The following is a 16,879-nucleotide window of genomic DNA, read 5'->3' as shown; positions in this document are numbered from 1 at the left end:
CTTAAATACTGAAAATAGTCAGACAATCTTAAATACTGAAATTCTTAAACTCTGATTGAACTGCTGATTAAATCAACTGTTTCTTCACATGTAACTGTAAATAATTCCCTTGTCCAATGGAAATAATGAGTAGTCATTTTAGTAGTCGACGTCTCTTAACAGGGAAGTGACGCCATCAGGCACAAGTTCAATAATGATTTGGATTGATAAGGAAATTAGTGTTTATATGATAAGGGAATTTTGACAGAAAAATAATTGTGATCTGTATCAATGATTTACAAAGCTTTTTTTTGCTATTAAAGACGAGTTCTATTATGATCAACAAGTATAAAGTTGCAGCAAGAGGCTGATTTTCATTATTCAGAACAAACATTTCATGCGGCAGGTTTTGGCCTTTCGGTGGACTGAACCATGTATTGACATGACAGACCTTGTTCATTGAAAATATTTTGCAGGCATTTTTGTTTGTGCTATTTCTGACCCGTGTTTATGAGATGACTATTGTAAAATCTTGTCCCATTTCAAAGCATCATTCAATGCTGGAATATCCTGACCATGCTAACATTAGATTTGCTGGTGTATATTTGAGGAACTATGTATGGATGCAACTTAGCACTTGATTAGTAATGAAGGTACAGGAGCAATGATGAATGTGCATATTGTTTGTTATTGTGAAATGTATGTTTTTGCTGTGACAAAACCATTTTAATCAATTAAATATGTGCTCCTTGTTAGTGTGTATTTTTACTCTTGCTCCCTTTACTTTCAACAGAAAAGTTGCACTTCCCACTTCTTATCTTGCAGAGCGTGCAGCACAGAAACTGATAATTATGCTACACCTGTCATGAAAGTAGAGTGGAGATCTGGGTACCCTCACCTATGCAATTCTGATACCATCAAACTTCCATGATATTTTACTTCTGGGATTGATTGGCTGGAACATTGCATTGAGTTGTACCATTACCTCTTACTGTACAGTTCAAATCTCTTTTAACAGATGGGTCCCTTCACTCAGGAGGATCTTTTGGTTCCTTCTATCCAACAGCCACAACATGTCCTCGACAGAATTTCAGATTTTCTCTTGTGGACTGTTTGGCAAGGAATTAATATTTAAATTCCACCTAGATTCTGCTCTCTTTGCGCATTAAAGTCCCTTCAATGCCAGGAATAACCTTTCAAGAGCTGCTAATTTACCCAATTTTGCATTTCCTAACCAATTGCCTTATAGATCTGCCACCTTGCTCATGAGTTCCATGTGTAAAAGAAATTTATACTTCCCCCCAACCCCCTTCCATAATTGACTCGCCAAGCCATCTGTATTCTAGTCTCTGGACTATCCCTCTTAAATCTCTTGCTTCTTTTATCTTTTTTATTTTTGCCTTATTTTAAATCTATGTCTTATCAAACTTCTGGTCCTGTCCTAATTGGTTTTTGAAATCTGTATTCCTTACCTTGTGGTGAAATGACTTGAGACCATTCTTTACACCAAGGGTACTATGTAAATGCAAGTATTTGCTGCTGTTTTGAGAAATATTTGTTTGCCAATCATATGACTGTTCCCAACAAATCAATGAGCAAAATATCTGATTGAAGTTTCTTTTATTAGCATATATTTATATACATTGAATCTTGGGATATTTCAGTTCACAGTCAAACATATGCTGTTTGTTTATGCCTGCAATATTTAATAGTGCAATTGTACATGCAGCAACAAATTATTGCCCTGAGAATATCTCATTTTCTATTTTGTAAACAGATACTTTAATCATTAATCTCTCAGACTGCTGAAGTCACAGACCTTGTGGACCATTAACATGCATTTCTCATTTTACCGTTCAATATTTATTCTTATTCAACATTTGGCAATATTTGCAGCTAGCCTTTCTCTTGTTTAGCCAATAGCTGTTTCTTCACCTCTTGGCTTTCGCTGCTGGTTGAAGTTACTTTCTCAACTTTCCATTTTCTTTATTTTGGCCCCTTTTCTGCAGTGTCAGTTGATCCATTCCCCACAGTTTCCATTTTCTCAACAACTTCTTTTTCAGTCTTTTCTTTTGCTTCAGTGGTTTTTAATTCTTCGCCATTTCCTTTTACCTTGGCCACATCTTGTTTCTTACCCTCTACTTTTGGATCAGCAGCCTTTTCCTCTGTGGTCCCCTTTGGTTCAGCTGCTTCCTTTTCTACAGCCTCTTCTGATTTGGGAACTTCCTTCTCTTCATCCTTTCCCTTTTCTACAACTGGTTTCTCTTCAGCTTCTTGTGATTCAGCTTTTTTGATCTCTTCATCTTTTTTATCTTCAGCCTCTTTAGGTTGGACAGCTTCTTTTTCTCCAGTCTTTTCTTCTTTAGTCTTTTGTTCTTCCACCTTCTCTTCATCCTTTTCAGCCTCTTCTGATTTAGGAACCTCTTTCTCTTCATCCTTCTCCTCTTCATCTTTCTTTTCATCCTTTTCCTTTTCTAATTTAGGAACATCCTTCTCTTTATGTTTTTCCTCCTCTGATTTGGGAACTGCTTTCTCCTCTTCAGCCTCTTGTGAATCAGCAGCTTCCTTCTCTTTTTCCTCTTCCTTTTTCTCCTCTCCTACCTCTTGAGGTTCAGCAGCTTCCTTCTCCTCAGCTTTCTCTTCTTCCTTCTGCTCCTCTTCTGCTTTCTCCTCTTCCATCTTCTCTTCCTCCTTCTCCTCTTCTTCCACCTTCTCTTCCTCCTTCTCTTCCTCCTTCTTCTCCTCTTCTGCCTCTTGAGATTCAGCAGCTCCTTCCTCTTCAGCTTTATCTTCCTTCTTCTCTTCTTGCGCCTTCTCCTCTTCTGCCTTCTCCTCTTCCGCCTTCTCCTCTTCCACCTTCTCCTCTTCTGCCTCTTGAGGTTCAGCAGCCTCCACCTCTTCAGCTTCTTCCTCTTCCTTCTTCTCTTCTGCCTTCTCCTCTTCTACCTCTTGAGATTCAGCAGCCTCCCCCTCTTCTGCTTTCTCCTTCTCCTCCTCCTCTTCAGCCTCCTCTTTCTCTACAGCTTCTTCTTCCTTTTCAGGAGCTTCTAGCTCTGCCATATCAACTTCCTTGGTCGTTGCACTGATAATTTCTTCTACAAACCTATACTGAGGTATGACCTTTATAGGGGTGGCTTTAGTCTCAGTTATCACAGAGGTTGCACTCACTAAAGGTTGTGGTTTGTAGGTAAATGACAGGGAATCAAAACCACCAAATCTTGTTTCTTCACCTTCAAGGAGTTTCCTTCAAGTAGAATGTAAATAACATTAGTGCATTGTTAAAATACATAACATTTATACGTTAATGAATCAAGGGACCTGCAAAATTATTAAATCTATAATCATGAATTTATACTTGTATTTAAGATTAATATCAAATTCAGCTGAAATAAATCAGTTACTTGCTTTATTTAACCAACTGAATTACGATAGTTTCTATGTAATACTGTTAATGCAATAGGTCATCCTACTGCCCTTTCACCCTTGTGATATGGGATCACATCAATCTCACTGTTGGATTGTAGACTGCTTTTTCTGGCAGTTCGAAGGCTCCTAATTGAAATAAGGCCAGGAGGAATCTCATCACTGGCCATACAGAGGTGGTTTACGAGATGGCTGGGAGGGGTTAGAAGGGAGAAGGATGGGACAGCTCCCTGACACAATCCTACTTGCTGATGGCAAGGTCATACTGGATTGGCGACCCACCCAATAGTAGCAGTGGGCAGCTATTTAGTGGCAATTAAGTAGCCACTTGGGGGCATAGTTTTAGTGACACTGCCAGAATGGTCCCCAGGCGAGACTGAAGAGCAGTAACTGAAGCTCTCTGCAGCGGGCCCAGGAGCCAGAAAGGTCTCCTTTACTTTCTCTCCTCCAACCCGGAGCTGAGATGGCAGAAGGTCACGGTCAGGGGCATCCTGTTCCTCATGAGATCCTGGATGCTGTGGCCATACTCTTTCAAAGTCTTCAGAGGTTGCCTCTACCTGGAGGTGACATTATAAATAGTTGTCTCCAAGGAGGACCAAGCAGGAGAGTGGACCTTAGGTGCCACGAGGATTTGTCCCAACCCATGTTCACTCACTGTGACTAAAACTGGAAAAACTAATAACAAGATGCTACCAAAGCAATACGGAATTAAGAATGGTCTGTAAGAGGAAGAGAGCAGTTATGGAAGGCAGAGAAATGTTTCAAATGTTTTAGTGAAAAGAAGCATACTATTGCTTCATATATTCTGATCCAACACTTCATTTTTGATGCTGATGAATGTTTTTTTGTGTCCATTGAGGTAAAGGGTGTAAATTCAAGGGAATGGGCTTATTTGTCCAATTTGTCATCTCATGTTCGGATCAAGAAATTCTGGCTTAGTTCTCACTGTATTGACACATGGAATAATAAAGTTTCAAACATTTTTTCTAAATTGCTGTCCTGCTAAATTTACACTTTAACTGCACAGTGATTAAGTTTTCCTTCCACTGCACTCCTTTCAAAAGAGTGTATGTTTTTGTGGTTCACAAATGAGCCATTCTTAACGTCTCCAATATAGAAATTGCAAGTTATAGGTGATTCTGTACTGTGTGTTCCATATACTTGCTTGCAGTTAACAGAGAGAAGAACATCTAGTTTATTAATCTAGAATGAATTAGTCTAGTTCCCAGGAGTAACAGGACCGTGTGCTAATTCAATGCACCAACTAATATATAATCGGCTCCACTGCACAGCAAATCAGTTTCACAGGCATATCTTGTAGCATTGCTAGATTGTAAAATCGTATCAACCAGCAAAAGCTGTCAATACAAAGCAGTAGTATTTAAATGTCTTGTGTTTGCCACTCAATTTTCTAATCATTACACATTTGCTTTGTGAACTGTTGTTTAAAGTAAAATAGATTGAAATCCTGGGTTGGGAAATTTGACCCCAACTTGATCTGATTGACATGGGAGGTGCATATTGTTTTATTTCGCTTTGTCTCTAATTTAGATTAATGGATGAAACATCTGTCAGGCTCTGACCAGCTGTGCAATTCCCTGTCAGAATTTTCTTGTGCAGTATCCAGGCAATGATTTCAAACAAGGAACAGTAAGAGGCAAATCCACTCACAGATGTCCAGCAGGGCTGTTTCACCCGGAATGGAGGGGATCCTGATCTCAGTTGTGACAAACTGTATTTGACTGGTTGTCAGTGACTGACTCTCACACTAAATGCAGACACAACACATGAAAGGGGTTTCATCTAACTTCAGTTAAAATCCAGTCTAAATTCATACGTATATTGCAAGCACTGATCAAACTGATTTTCAAGCATTAGGTTGGAGGCGAGAAACCCAACCGATTCATTGAGATATTCCCCGTTCTGTTTGAGTGTGGATGTTGGTGATTCAAACTATAGTAGTTGGAGAAATATTTATGTTACATTGAGCTCCACAGAAATGCAAACCAAATTCACTTAGAACTCTCAAGAGGTTCTGACATGTTTCAAAGTATTAAATTGAATTAATCGTTATGTAATTAAAGTGTAAATCAAGATAGGGATGGAACTTTGTTTTCTTTTAAAGGAGCTAAATATTCTACTATAAGCATGCTGAATCGCTGTTATATGTTCACTCGACATCTGATGCTGTGATACCCCATTGCTTACTGAACGCAAAAAACTAATCTTGCAGAGACACATTCATTCTAGTAGCTAGTATAATTCTTAGCAAGGGTTTTATCCTGTTCGGCATCCTGAGTGTATTGCAGCAGATTCCCTGGTTACTGAGACTTGTGAAGATGCTGCCAGCTATAAGTAATTAAGAATTGCCTGTAAGAGGAAAATAGCGCACAAAAATCTCAAGTATGGAGGACAGAAAAGCAATAATAGTTGCCTCGTATAATTTATAATAGGAGTTACTGGGTTGTCACTATAGAACCATAGAGCAATGCAGCATAAACAGGATCCATTGGGCCCTTAAGCGTGTGACAGCTCTTTCAAAGAGCAATCCAGTTAGCTCCACTCTCCTGTGCTGTCTCATCCCTGCGAAGATTTCTCATTTAAGTATTCACCTAATTTTCTTTGGAAGGTTAGCATTGAATCTGTATTCACCATCCTATCAGCCTTTGTGTTCCAAGAGCCAACCATTCGGAATCCAAAAAAAGATGTCATCACTAGTTCTTTTGCCAATCATCTTGAATCTTGCCATTAGAAACAGTTTATATTTATTTACTCTAGCTAAACCCTTCATGACTTCATACCCTTCATACCCTGATGAAGCTACTCTTAACATTCTGTGCTCGAAGGAGAACTATCCAAGTTTGCAGTGTTAACTAGACCATGTCTTCTTCCTCACTACGTTTAGGCCACATTTACTGAGGCCAAGTACCCCAGTGTTGCCATGTTCAATGGATTCGACACAGTCCAGGAATGAAGCTAAAGAACAGTGGTGGTGAATTCGCTTCTCTTGGCTATGCTTGTAATTCAATAATATGTGAATGTAAATGTGTGTGAAGGTTTGTTGTCCAACCAATGCTAGATTTTCAACATTCCTTATTGAGATCGAGAGGATGTGAGATCACTTTGTCATCAACAAATGGAAGAACACAATGCTGCTAATAGGTCTTCAATTACATTTCTGTGTTTGTTGGGGAATTTGCATTAGAGCATTCTGTGCAATGTGAATTGGACGAATTGTGGAGCTGTATTTTAATTTAAATAATTCAGTAGTTTTAAATACTGTTCTCAATTCTGGTCTCCCTGCCATAGGAAAGATGTTGTTAAACTTGAAAGGGTGCAGAAGAGATTTTCAAGGATGTTGCCAGGGTTGGAGGGTTTGAACTATAAGGAGAGGCTGAATAGGCTGGGGCTATTTTCCCTGCAGCATCAGAGACTGAGGGGTGACCTTATAGAGGTTTATAAAATCATGAAGGGCATGGATAGGGTGAATAGCCATGGTCTTTTTCCAGGGTAGGGACTCCAAAACTAGAGGGCATAGGTTTTAGGTGAGAGGGGAAAGATTTAAAAGGGACCCAATAGGCAACCTTTTCATGCAGAAGGTGCTGTGTGTATGGAATGAAGTGGTGGAGGCTGGTGCAATTGCAACATTTAAAAGGCATTTGGATGAGTATATGAATAGGAAGGGTTTAGAGGGATAGGGGCCAAATGCTACAAATGGAATTAGATTTATTTAGGATATCTGGTCGGCATGGACGAGTTGGACCAATAGGCCTGTTGCCATCCAGTATGACTCTAATTCCTTGTACCCACCTACACTCTATATTTGCAAAAACAGTAGGAGTACATCAAATTGAACTGTTAATCCAGGGACCCTAATAATGTTCTGGGCACCCGGGTTCAAATCCCGCCACAGCAGATGGTGGAATTTGAATTCAATAAAAATGTCTGGAATTAGGAATCTAATAATGACCGTGAAACCATTGTCGATTGTTGGAAAAACCCATCTGGTTCACTAACGTCCTTTAGGGAAGGAAACTGCCATCCTTACCTGATCTGGCCTACAAGTGACTCCAGACCCACAGCAATGTGGTTGACTCTGAACTGTCCTCTGGGCAATGAGGGATGGGCAATAAATGCTGCCTAGCCAGTGACGCCCTCATCCCATTAATGAATGAAAAAAGATTAATCGTTTGCACTGTTCAGTTTACTTTTCCTTTTTGATATATTAATCTAATCTTGTTTCAATACCAGTTGTGGTTTTGGATTTCAAAATGCATCATATGAATTAAATAAAATTAGCAAAAAGCAATAATTATTGGTGCAGTTCTAATTTAGTATATCACATTGGTTAACGTTTGTGAAGCTATAGGATATATTCTTTCATGTAAACTCACTAAATTAAATGGAGCTGAGCTAAATTAAACAGAGATAATCTAAATAAATCTAAACACGGCTAAACAAAAGCTGAACCAAACTAATCTAAGCAAAACTGTTTATTTTTTGCTGACGTGCTCACTTTGCCACAGCTCCACTGCAGATTTCCAAGATAAATTATTCCTGCAGTGGTTTTATTTGGCAGGTAGTTAATTTATTGATTCTCTTTCACAATTATATCGGTGTGTCCCGTAAAGTGCAAGAGAAGATGGTGATTGGGAGTACTGCAATTTTAACCCTTTCCATGTTTGAAGGGGCGTTTCAGTGGTGGGAGAGAAGAGGCTATTGCTGGTTTCTTGCTGTAACATTCTCTCCTCTGTTACTGGCATACAGTGGCTGCAGTGTGAACCACATACAAGCTGCACTGCAGCAACTTGCCAAGGCTCCTTCAACAGCACCTTTTACACCTGTGACATCTGTAACTTAGATAGACAAAGGCAGCAGACGTTTTCAAACTGTTATTTGCACTTTCTCTGCACACTATTCACAACCTGGAGCTATATCATCATTTAGGTATTGTTACGGTGTCAGAATCCTGGGACTCCCTACCTAACAGCACTGTGGGTGTGTCTGCCCACACTACATGGATTGCAGCAGTTCAGGAAGGCTGCTCACCACCACATTCTTTGGGCAATTCGGGATGACAAAAAATGTTGGTCTTATCAGTGACCATGACACCCCATGAGCGGATTAAACAATGGTTTGATGGGAGATTGGTGAAAACCTTTGGGAGGAGGGTCATGGAAAATCCAGATCTTTGCTATTTTCACCAGTTGCCCTAAACCTAACTCTATCTCACATCGGAAATGAAGGAAGCTCCTTTCATCTTGACCATATGGCCAGAGGCAGTGACTCTTAACTCTGGGAACCTCTGCTCTTTTGGCTCATTCAGGAGCCTGTCTGACAAGGAGGGCCTTCACATTAACAGCGATCTTTTTGGTAGATTGCCCCCCTTATCGAGAAGCTGGAGTAATGGTTTCTGAGGTAGCTTTTGCCAGGGGCAGGGGATAGAGTGTGCAAGGAGGGTGTGATCCAAGGTGAGGTTGTGATGTCTGTGTCAGTATAAACAGCCAGTGGAGGTAAGAAAGTTGCCTCTCATTGACCTTGCAACTCTGAGGGAGGTGAGTGGTGCAGATGATCTATGGCACTAACAATTAGGGAATTTTGAGACAACATTTCTTAATTTGGAATTGGTGCAGTTGTAAGTAAAATTTCCCAACTCAATGACTGGCCACGTTTCAACCCATACAGTCAGGGCATGACATTGTCATTGACCAAAAGGCAATAATCATAAAGCAACATTATGCAATGCTTGACAAATTTGTTTCAGTGTTAAATCAACTGAAATAAATAAATATTTCCTCTGCTCTGAAGAGGGCTGTTTTCCTTGGAATAATTGAGGGACAGAGGAGACCTAATTTAAGTGTTTGGAATGATGAGGATTCTGGACAGAGTGAACAGGACGGTTCTATTCACTTCGATATAAGAATGCACAACCAGTGGCATAGACTTTAGCTCATTAAGAGGAGCAAGTGGTTTTACCCAGTCAATGGTGAGATTCTGGAACACTCTCTGAAAGGGCAATAGAGGCAGGAAGCATCTAAGATTTAAAAGGTATCTGCACTTGGTGCTGTAATTGGCCAGCTGGAAAGTGGATGACAGTATGTGAGCATACAAAAGGTTGGATAGCTCTTTCCAAGCTGCAGGATTCTATGATTTCACTGATTCTATGACTTTGTTCACTGTGGTAGATGTGATTATGATCAAGGCATTAGTGAATCTTTTTTGACAATGGGGGACATTACAGAAATGCATTAAAACTCATTCCAGCTTGGGAATTAAATGCTTTACATCAGTTATTAGATTCTGTTTTGAGTATGTCACACGGTTTCCTTACAATCTTTACAACCATAATTATGTTCATTCCCTTTTCAATTATGTGTCATATTGCAAAGATTCAATCACTTTGACTTGGAAGCCAAGTTAACTGAGCTCACCTATAGGAGGCGATCTCCACATCTAGGGCCAGTTTGACATTGAGCAGAGCTTGATACTCCCTGAGTTGGTGAGCCATTTCCTGTTTTGTGTTTCTCAGCTCGTTCTCTAATTGTTGAATGGCATCCTGTAAAACAAACAAATTATACATAAAAACCGAAAGTACTGCGGATGCGGGAAATCAGAAACAAGAACGGAAATTGGTGGAAAAGATCAGCAGGTCTGGCAGTAACTGTGGAGAGAAATCAAAGTTAACGGTTCAGGTTCAGTGACCCTTCCTCAGAAGCGCACTGGTCCCGAAACGCTAACTCTGCTTTCTCTCCAGAGATGCCGCCAAACCTGCTGAGCTTTTCCAGCAATTTCTGTTTTTGGAGCAAATTGTATATATGTATATATTTACTTAAACAATGGAGTGAGAGGGATAGAGTTCATTAGTTTCCTTTGGCATTCTCACCTGGTATCGCATTAATTCGGCTCGGTGTGTGTTTCCAATCTCATCCAACTGTTTCTCCAAAGACTCTTTCCTCCCTCTGACTGTCTCCAGCTGCAGGTTTTTGGACTGGAGCTGGCGATTATACTCACTGATTTCCTGTCGTGTCCTTTGCAGAGTCTCCCTGTTGCTCGCTGCTGCATCATTGAGTTTGGCCACTCTCGCTGTGAACCACTGCTCAGCGTGCTGCAGGTTCACAGTGGTGTAGCCTTCCAGCTGCGCCCGGATCTCTCTCAGGGCTCCGGTCAGGTCTGGCTTCATGATGTCTTTCAATTCCACACCGACCTGGGAAGCTTGGATCTGAGAGAAGAGATCAGCCACCTCTTCCTCGTGATTGTTCTTCAGGAAGTCGATCTCATCCGCCAGCGCCTGAGCTTTCTTCTCCAGTTCCAGTTTGTTCATGTGCACACTCTCTGTGTCTTTCTTCAAAGCCTGGAGACTTGCTTCAACCTTTTGTCGGACCTGTCTCTCATCCTCATATTTCCTCTGCAATCGGCGGAGATCTTCCTCGAAGTGATCCCGGTCCATCTGGATCCCCACCTTCTGCTTTTCGCTTTCTTGGATGAGGTTCCGGAGCTCGGCCATTTCTGGCTCATAGACATTAGCGAGGTCAGACTGGGAGCTTTGCCTTTCCCTCAACTCGGTGATTTCTGCCTCCAGAGCCTTGTTGTGCTGTTCCAGCTGGCGGACCTTGTCAATGAAGCTGGCGAAGCGGTCATTGAGCCCCTGCAGCAGCTCCTTCTCATTGGCGCCCAGCACTTGGTCACATTCGAGGCTGATCCCAACATTTCCCTGCAGCCTGGAGCCTCGGCTCGCCGCCAGACCGCTCTGCCGGTGGGAAGCTCTGGACCACTCCTGGGAGCTGAATGTTGGGATCTGAGAGGGATTCCGAGTCTATCTGCGAGCGGTGACTGAGTATACTCTCCTGAAGGGAGAACTACTAACAGACTGCAACTCTCTCGTCCTCTCCACCTATCCTCTCCTCTATCCAGCCTCTATCCGCCTCCCCCTCTCTCCCTATTTATTTCAGAAGCCCCTTCCCCTCCCCCATTTCTGATGAAGGGTCTAGGCCCGAAACGTCAGCCTTCCTGCTCCTCTGATGCTGCTTGGCCTGCTGTGTTCATCCAGCTCTGCACCTTGTTATCTCGGATTCTCCAGCATCTGCAGCTCCTCCTATCTCTGCACAGCTAGAACTCATCTTTCAGCAGCTGGACAGCGCCAGAATGCTGAGATAACAAGGTGTAGAGCTGGATGGATAGAGGAGAAGATAGGTTGAGAGGAGACAGACAGGTCAAAGAGGCGGGGATGGAGCCAGTAAAGGTGAGTGTAGGTGGGGCGGTAGGGAGGAGATAGGTGAGTCCAGGGAGGACAGACAGGTCAAGGGGGCGGGATGAGGTTAGTAGGTAGGAAATGGGGGTGGGGCTTGAGGTGGGAGGAGGGGATAGGTGGGAGGAAGAACAGGTTAGGGAGGTGGGGACGAGCTGGGCTGGTTTTGGGATGCGGTAGGGGGAGGGGAGATTTTGAAGCTACATCCCTCAGCCTCTTGCCTTATATAGGGAATGCTGCTGGTAACTTTGCAAAATCGAATCGGTGCTTACTGAAAGGGATTGTTAATGCTTTGCTCCAATTCTGCTCTGCATTTCAAATGGTGAGGCTAACCCTGTCGATAGTTTGGGTTTTTTTGCTTTGGGAAGAGTGTGACTCAAATATGAGAAAACATCAATGTTTCGGTTTTTAATGAAAAGAGTTTTGCAGAAAATGTTTTCCAATTAATAAACGCTGAATATTGTCCCTTCCAGGATATTTATCCTCTTGTTCACAAAGGGTTGTAAGGATAAACACAGAAATTATTGGCACTGTGAATTTCTAGAAGCAATAATTTGGAATGGAATTAATAATCACAGGGGCAAACATAAGTCAGGTAGGGAGAGACTGTAAGGATTTCTTAATGAGAAATCAGGTTTAATGAACAGAGAGTCATACAGCACAGAAACAGACCCTTTGGTTCAATCAGCCCATGCCGACTATCATCCCGCATTAAACTAGTTCCACCTGCAAGTACTTGGCCCACATTCCTCCAAACATTTCTTAATTGTGTATTTATCTAAATGTCTTTTAGACATTGTAACTCTGTTTGCATCCACCTGTTCCTCTCGAAGTTCATTCCACACATGAACCACTCTCTGTGTAAGATAATTACCCCTCATGTCATGCTGGAATTCTGTGAAGCAATAACAGAGAGGGTTAATGATGGTAATGTTGTTGTTGTTGTGTACCTGGGCTTCTAAAAGTCAGTTGATATTGTACCACAAGACAGACTTGTGAAAAATGATATAACACATGGAATAAAGGGGACAGCAGCAAAGTGGATACAAGACTGGCTGCTTGATAAGAAACAGAGGATAATGGCTAATGGATACTTTTTGGGCTGAAGAAAGTTTGTAGTAGAGTTTCTGAGGAGTCAGATAAATGCAAAATACTGCGGATGCTGGAAAACTGAAATAAAAACTGAAAGTTCTGGAGAAGCCCAGCAGGTCTGGCAGCATCAGAATGAGAAGTGATCTTTGGGCTTGAAATATTAATTCTGTTTCTCACTCCACAGATTCTGCCAGATCTGCTGAGCTTCTCTGTCATGTTCTTTTTTTTTTATCTCTAAGGGTCAGTGTTAGCACCCCTGCTTTTACTGATATATATATAAATGACCTAGATCCTGATATGCAAGGGCAATTTCAAAGTTTGCATTTGACAGAAAACTTGGAAAGACTGTAGTAAGGGAATGAGTAGAGAACTTTAAAAGCATGTTGAAAAACTGGTGAAGTGGGCAGATAGATGACACATGAAGTTCAATATTGTAAAGTGTGAGGTGATGGTTCTGACTGTGTGAGTGTGCATAAGTCAGTAAAGGTGGCAGGACAGGTAGAGAGAGCACTCAATGAAGCGAACAGTATTCTAGGCTTCATTAGTCGGACCATAGAGCAGGGAGATTATGCTGAACTTGAATAGGACAGTACAGTTCTGGTTGTCCTGTTACAGGAAGGATATTAAGCTGGACAGGGTTCAGAAGAGATTTACCAAGATGTTGCCAGATATGGAGGGTTTGAGTTATAAAGAAAGGCTTGGATAGGCTGGGACATTTTTCACTGGAGCATAGGAGGTTGAGAGGTGACCTTATAGAAGTTTATAACATCATGAGGGGTATAGAATAGGTTAATGGAAGTTGTCTTTTCCCTAGGATGGGAGACTTCAAGATTGGGGGCATATTTTTAAGATGCGAGGAGAGACATTTAAAAAAGACGTGAGCGGCAATTTTTTTACACAGAGGGTGGAATAAACTTCCTGAGAAAGTGGTGAATGTGGGTACACTTACAATATTTAAAGGACATTTGGATAAATACATAAAAAGGAAAGGTTTGGAGGGATATGGGCCAGGAGCAGGCAGGTGGAATTAGTTTAGTTTGGGATTACGTTTGGCATGGACTGGTTGGACTGAAGGGTCTGTTTCAGTGCTGTATGACTCTATGACTCTATGAATAGTTGGACCTCAGGTGGAGTATGTTATATAGGTCTGGGCATCACTGTAAAATAAGGATGTGAGTGCTTTAGAGACAATGCAAAAGAGGTTTACAAGAAAAGATTCCATGGATGAGTCACTTCAGTCATGAGGATAGATTAGAGAAGTTAGGACCTTTTTATTTGGAGAGAAGAAGAGGTTAAATTGGAGTTTTCAAATGTGGCAGAGTAGATATTGAGAAACCATTCACCCTCAGAATTGATTAAGAACAAGAAGATATAGATTTAAAGTGATTTGCAAACTAAGTAAATGTTTTGTGAGGAAAAAGATGTGTTCACAAATTAATAGTTCAGGACTGGAATGCACTACCTAATTGTGAGATGGAGATAGGTTCAATTGAGGCATTCAGGAGGTCTTTATTGATCTGCTGCATTTACAAGGCTGTTGTATCCATTATAATGTATAGGCGCAAGATAGGCTTAGGCTATTGCTCAAAACAGTGACTGTGTTCAAACAAATTCATTCCAATCTTCCAGTTATTACTCTGAGCTCTGTCTCTTATGAGTCTAGGGACATTTTCCAGAATTGATTCCAGTGAAGTACAGCTTGGGCCATTTTACTGATCATCCAAATATCTAGACCAAAGATATGGACTGCACACTGCACAATAATTGCCTCTTGACTGTTAGGGTTTGTTTTGAAATTTGCAATACATGGTTAGGGTTGGATGAGTCTCCTTCATAAGAAGAATCCACTGTACCCATGTGAAACCTGCTGAAGAAAAGCCTTTTATCTTGCTGTGGCTTCACCCCACTATAAATACTGCTATCTTACTAGTGCTGAAACCACTAAGTGCCCGAGCTGTCAGCTCATTGCAGTGGTTAGAGTTGCTCTGTTTCCCTATAACTCTAAGACTGCAAGAATTGAAACATACTAAAACAGAAATTGCTGGAGAAATTCAGCAGATCTGGCAGCAGCTGTGGAGTGAAAACAGAGTTAATGTTTGGAGTTCAGTGTCCCTTTTGAAGGAGTTTGCACAACATACATTGACAAATGAAATAGCTAGGATTATCATTACCTTGTAGGATAGTTTTAATGTGCCTTACTTTGGCATCAAGCATGCAATGTAAGCAAGTTGTGAACAAATGGTGAGCAAGTGACTTGAGCCTATTTATGAGGTGACTGATCATGTTGCCAATAAGGTCAGTCCTACAGTGCACGGAACTGTAGGAACGCCGACATGTTTATTGACCAGTGGGAGTGTAGTGTTCATTAGCAGAGAACTCATTAGCAGATTTCTCAAATAACATGTCCAGAAAAGGTTTGTTTTACTCCTCCATTTGTAGGTGAATTTGAATGCAGGATGGAGCCCAGTAAGGTGCGCTAAGGTGTTTAGAGGTGCAGCTGCAGATTCCAATACAGTAAAAGTATCATTCGATATTTGAAACTTACACCCTGTGAGATTTGTGTGAAATTGGTGTGAAGGCCTAAAATTTTTCTGAGAGTGTATTTTTCATGTCAACACGTCCGTACAGCAGGAAGCCTACCCCACAATTATTGGCAATAAGACTCCAAGTCTCCTATGGTGTTTTCTCAGGGCAGGGCACAATGGTGTTTACCTTGGAAAATGTGGTTACCCTCAGTGGGACTTCACACAGGCTCTTACCACACAAGTTCATGGCTATAAGATTTGCAGTGAATTTCCATTTCCCAAGAGTGAATTAAAAAACTACTAAGCATTCTTAGCATTAACAGCTTCTTCCTTTTAAAAACCAGGTGGGAAAACACACCGGCACTTCATCGGAGGCTGCACTGATGATGTTACCCAGCACGGTAATGAAACGTCTGTGGAACAACAAACCAGCTCGGTGAGCCAACCAATCTCAACAGCTTCTTCCTTTATTTATTATCTAGGATTCTGAGCAATTCAGGAAAATGGATGGAGTGTAGCATCAAATGAGATTTTTCCTTATCACGAAGTTGAGTTCTTTTGTCTGTTAACACTTTCTTTGTTCTCACAAAATAATTTCTGGCTAATGCTACCCTTACTTTAAATTTGGCAACACCTCTGTTAACTTTGGTTATCATATGTCCTAAATAGACAAAGTTATTGACTTGTTCCAATGTCACACCATTCACTTCAATTATGTTCACAGTAGTTACACTAGGACAAGTCAATAACTTTGTTGATTTGGGACGAATAATAACAGAAGATAGTCGATGCAATGCCAAAGTCAGCCAGAACAAGCTTGAGTGAGTTCTGGAGTTAAAATAGTGGTTAAGGAGTATTTGAGCAGTGAACTGATGTTTGCAATTTTAACTGCACATCACGTTCCAGCTTGGAGGATTGAGTTAAAATCAGGGCTATTGTCCCAAATGATATGTTGCACATATTTGGATTCAGATAAAGACAGACATTGATTTTGTCACTATGTTACATCAAGGTCATATGTGCTGCAGTTCAGTTACGTTCAGATCATGCTGCCCTTCTGCTAATCAGCCACCAGCATCCGTTAGTTTCTGTCAGGAAGACCTCAGTTAAATGATAAGTCTGTGAGGTCAGTTATGCTGTTTCCTCATTCTATCTGTGTCTTGGACATTGCTATTACAGATATCAGTTCACTGTGTAGGTGAAACGTTTGGCAACAGTAATTTAGTATTAGAACTGTTGTGCATGTTCGGTGATCATAACAAACGCTTAGAATGATACTTGGGGCTCTTGTCAGTAGATGGTGCTGTGTAATACAAAATGGTTTCTTTAACTGCTGAGTCACGGTGCAGATAACATTGATGGAGAGTGGGCGATAATGATTTCAGAAATAAAGGCAAAGTCCAACCATTCAAAAATGCACTAAGTTTATATCCATAAAATACAAATCTTCTTAAGATTTGATGTCTGGGATTGATGGTGATCAGATGTTGTCCCCACTTGTACTTATCTGGGCATCGCTCTCTTAAGCTAAGTTTGTATTGTGAGGTTCTGAGTGGCAGGCGAGGTTTGCAATCCTTTTGTACAATGAACTGAAAGCACAAAATCCGGCAAATTC

General features: G+C 41.2%; 1 protein-coding gene across 1 annotated transcript; it reads right to left on the bottom strand.

The window, feature by feature from the left end:
- Positions 1-1,704: 1,704 nt before the first annotated feature.
- Positions 1,705-15,074, bottom strand: LOC109935015 (neurofilament medium polypeptide-like). Its single transcript, XM_020533694.2, is given in 4 exon segments — positions 1,705-3,223; positions 9,834-9,958; positions 10,286-11,261; positions 15,046-15,074. Coding segments are annotated over 4 exon segments (2,388 nt in total). The 3' UTR covers positions 1,705-1,965.
- Positions 15,075-16,879: the final 1,805 nt, after the last annotated feature.

The sequence above is a fragment of the Rhincodon typus genome, chromosome 34, assembly GCF_021869965.1.
Source record: "Rhincodon typus isolate 14 chromosome 34, sRhiTyp1.1, whole genome shotgun sequence".
Lineage (NCBI taxonomy): Eukaryota > Metazoa > Chordata > Chondrichthyes > Orectolobiformes > Rhincodontidae > Rhincodon > Rhincodon typus.
The sequence above is the reverse complement of the archived record's forward strand: the minus strand, read 5'-3'. Positions and strand labels throughout refer to the sequence as shown.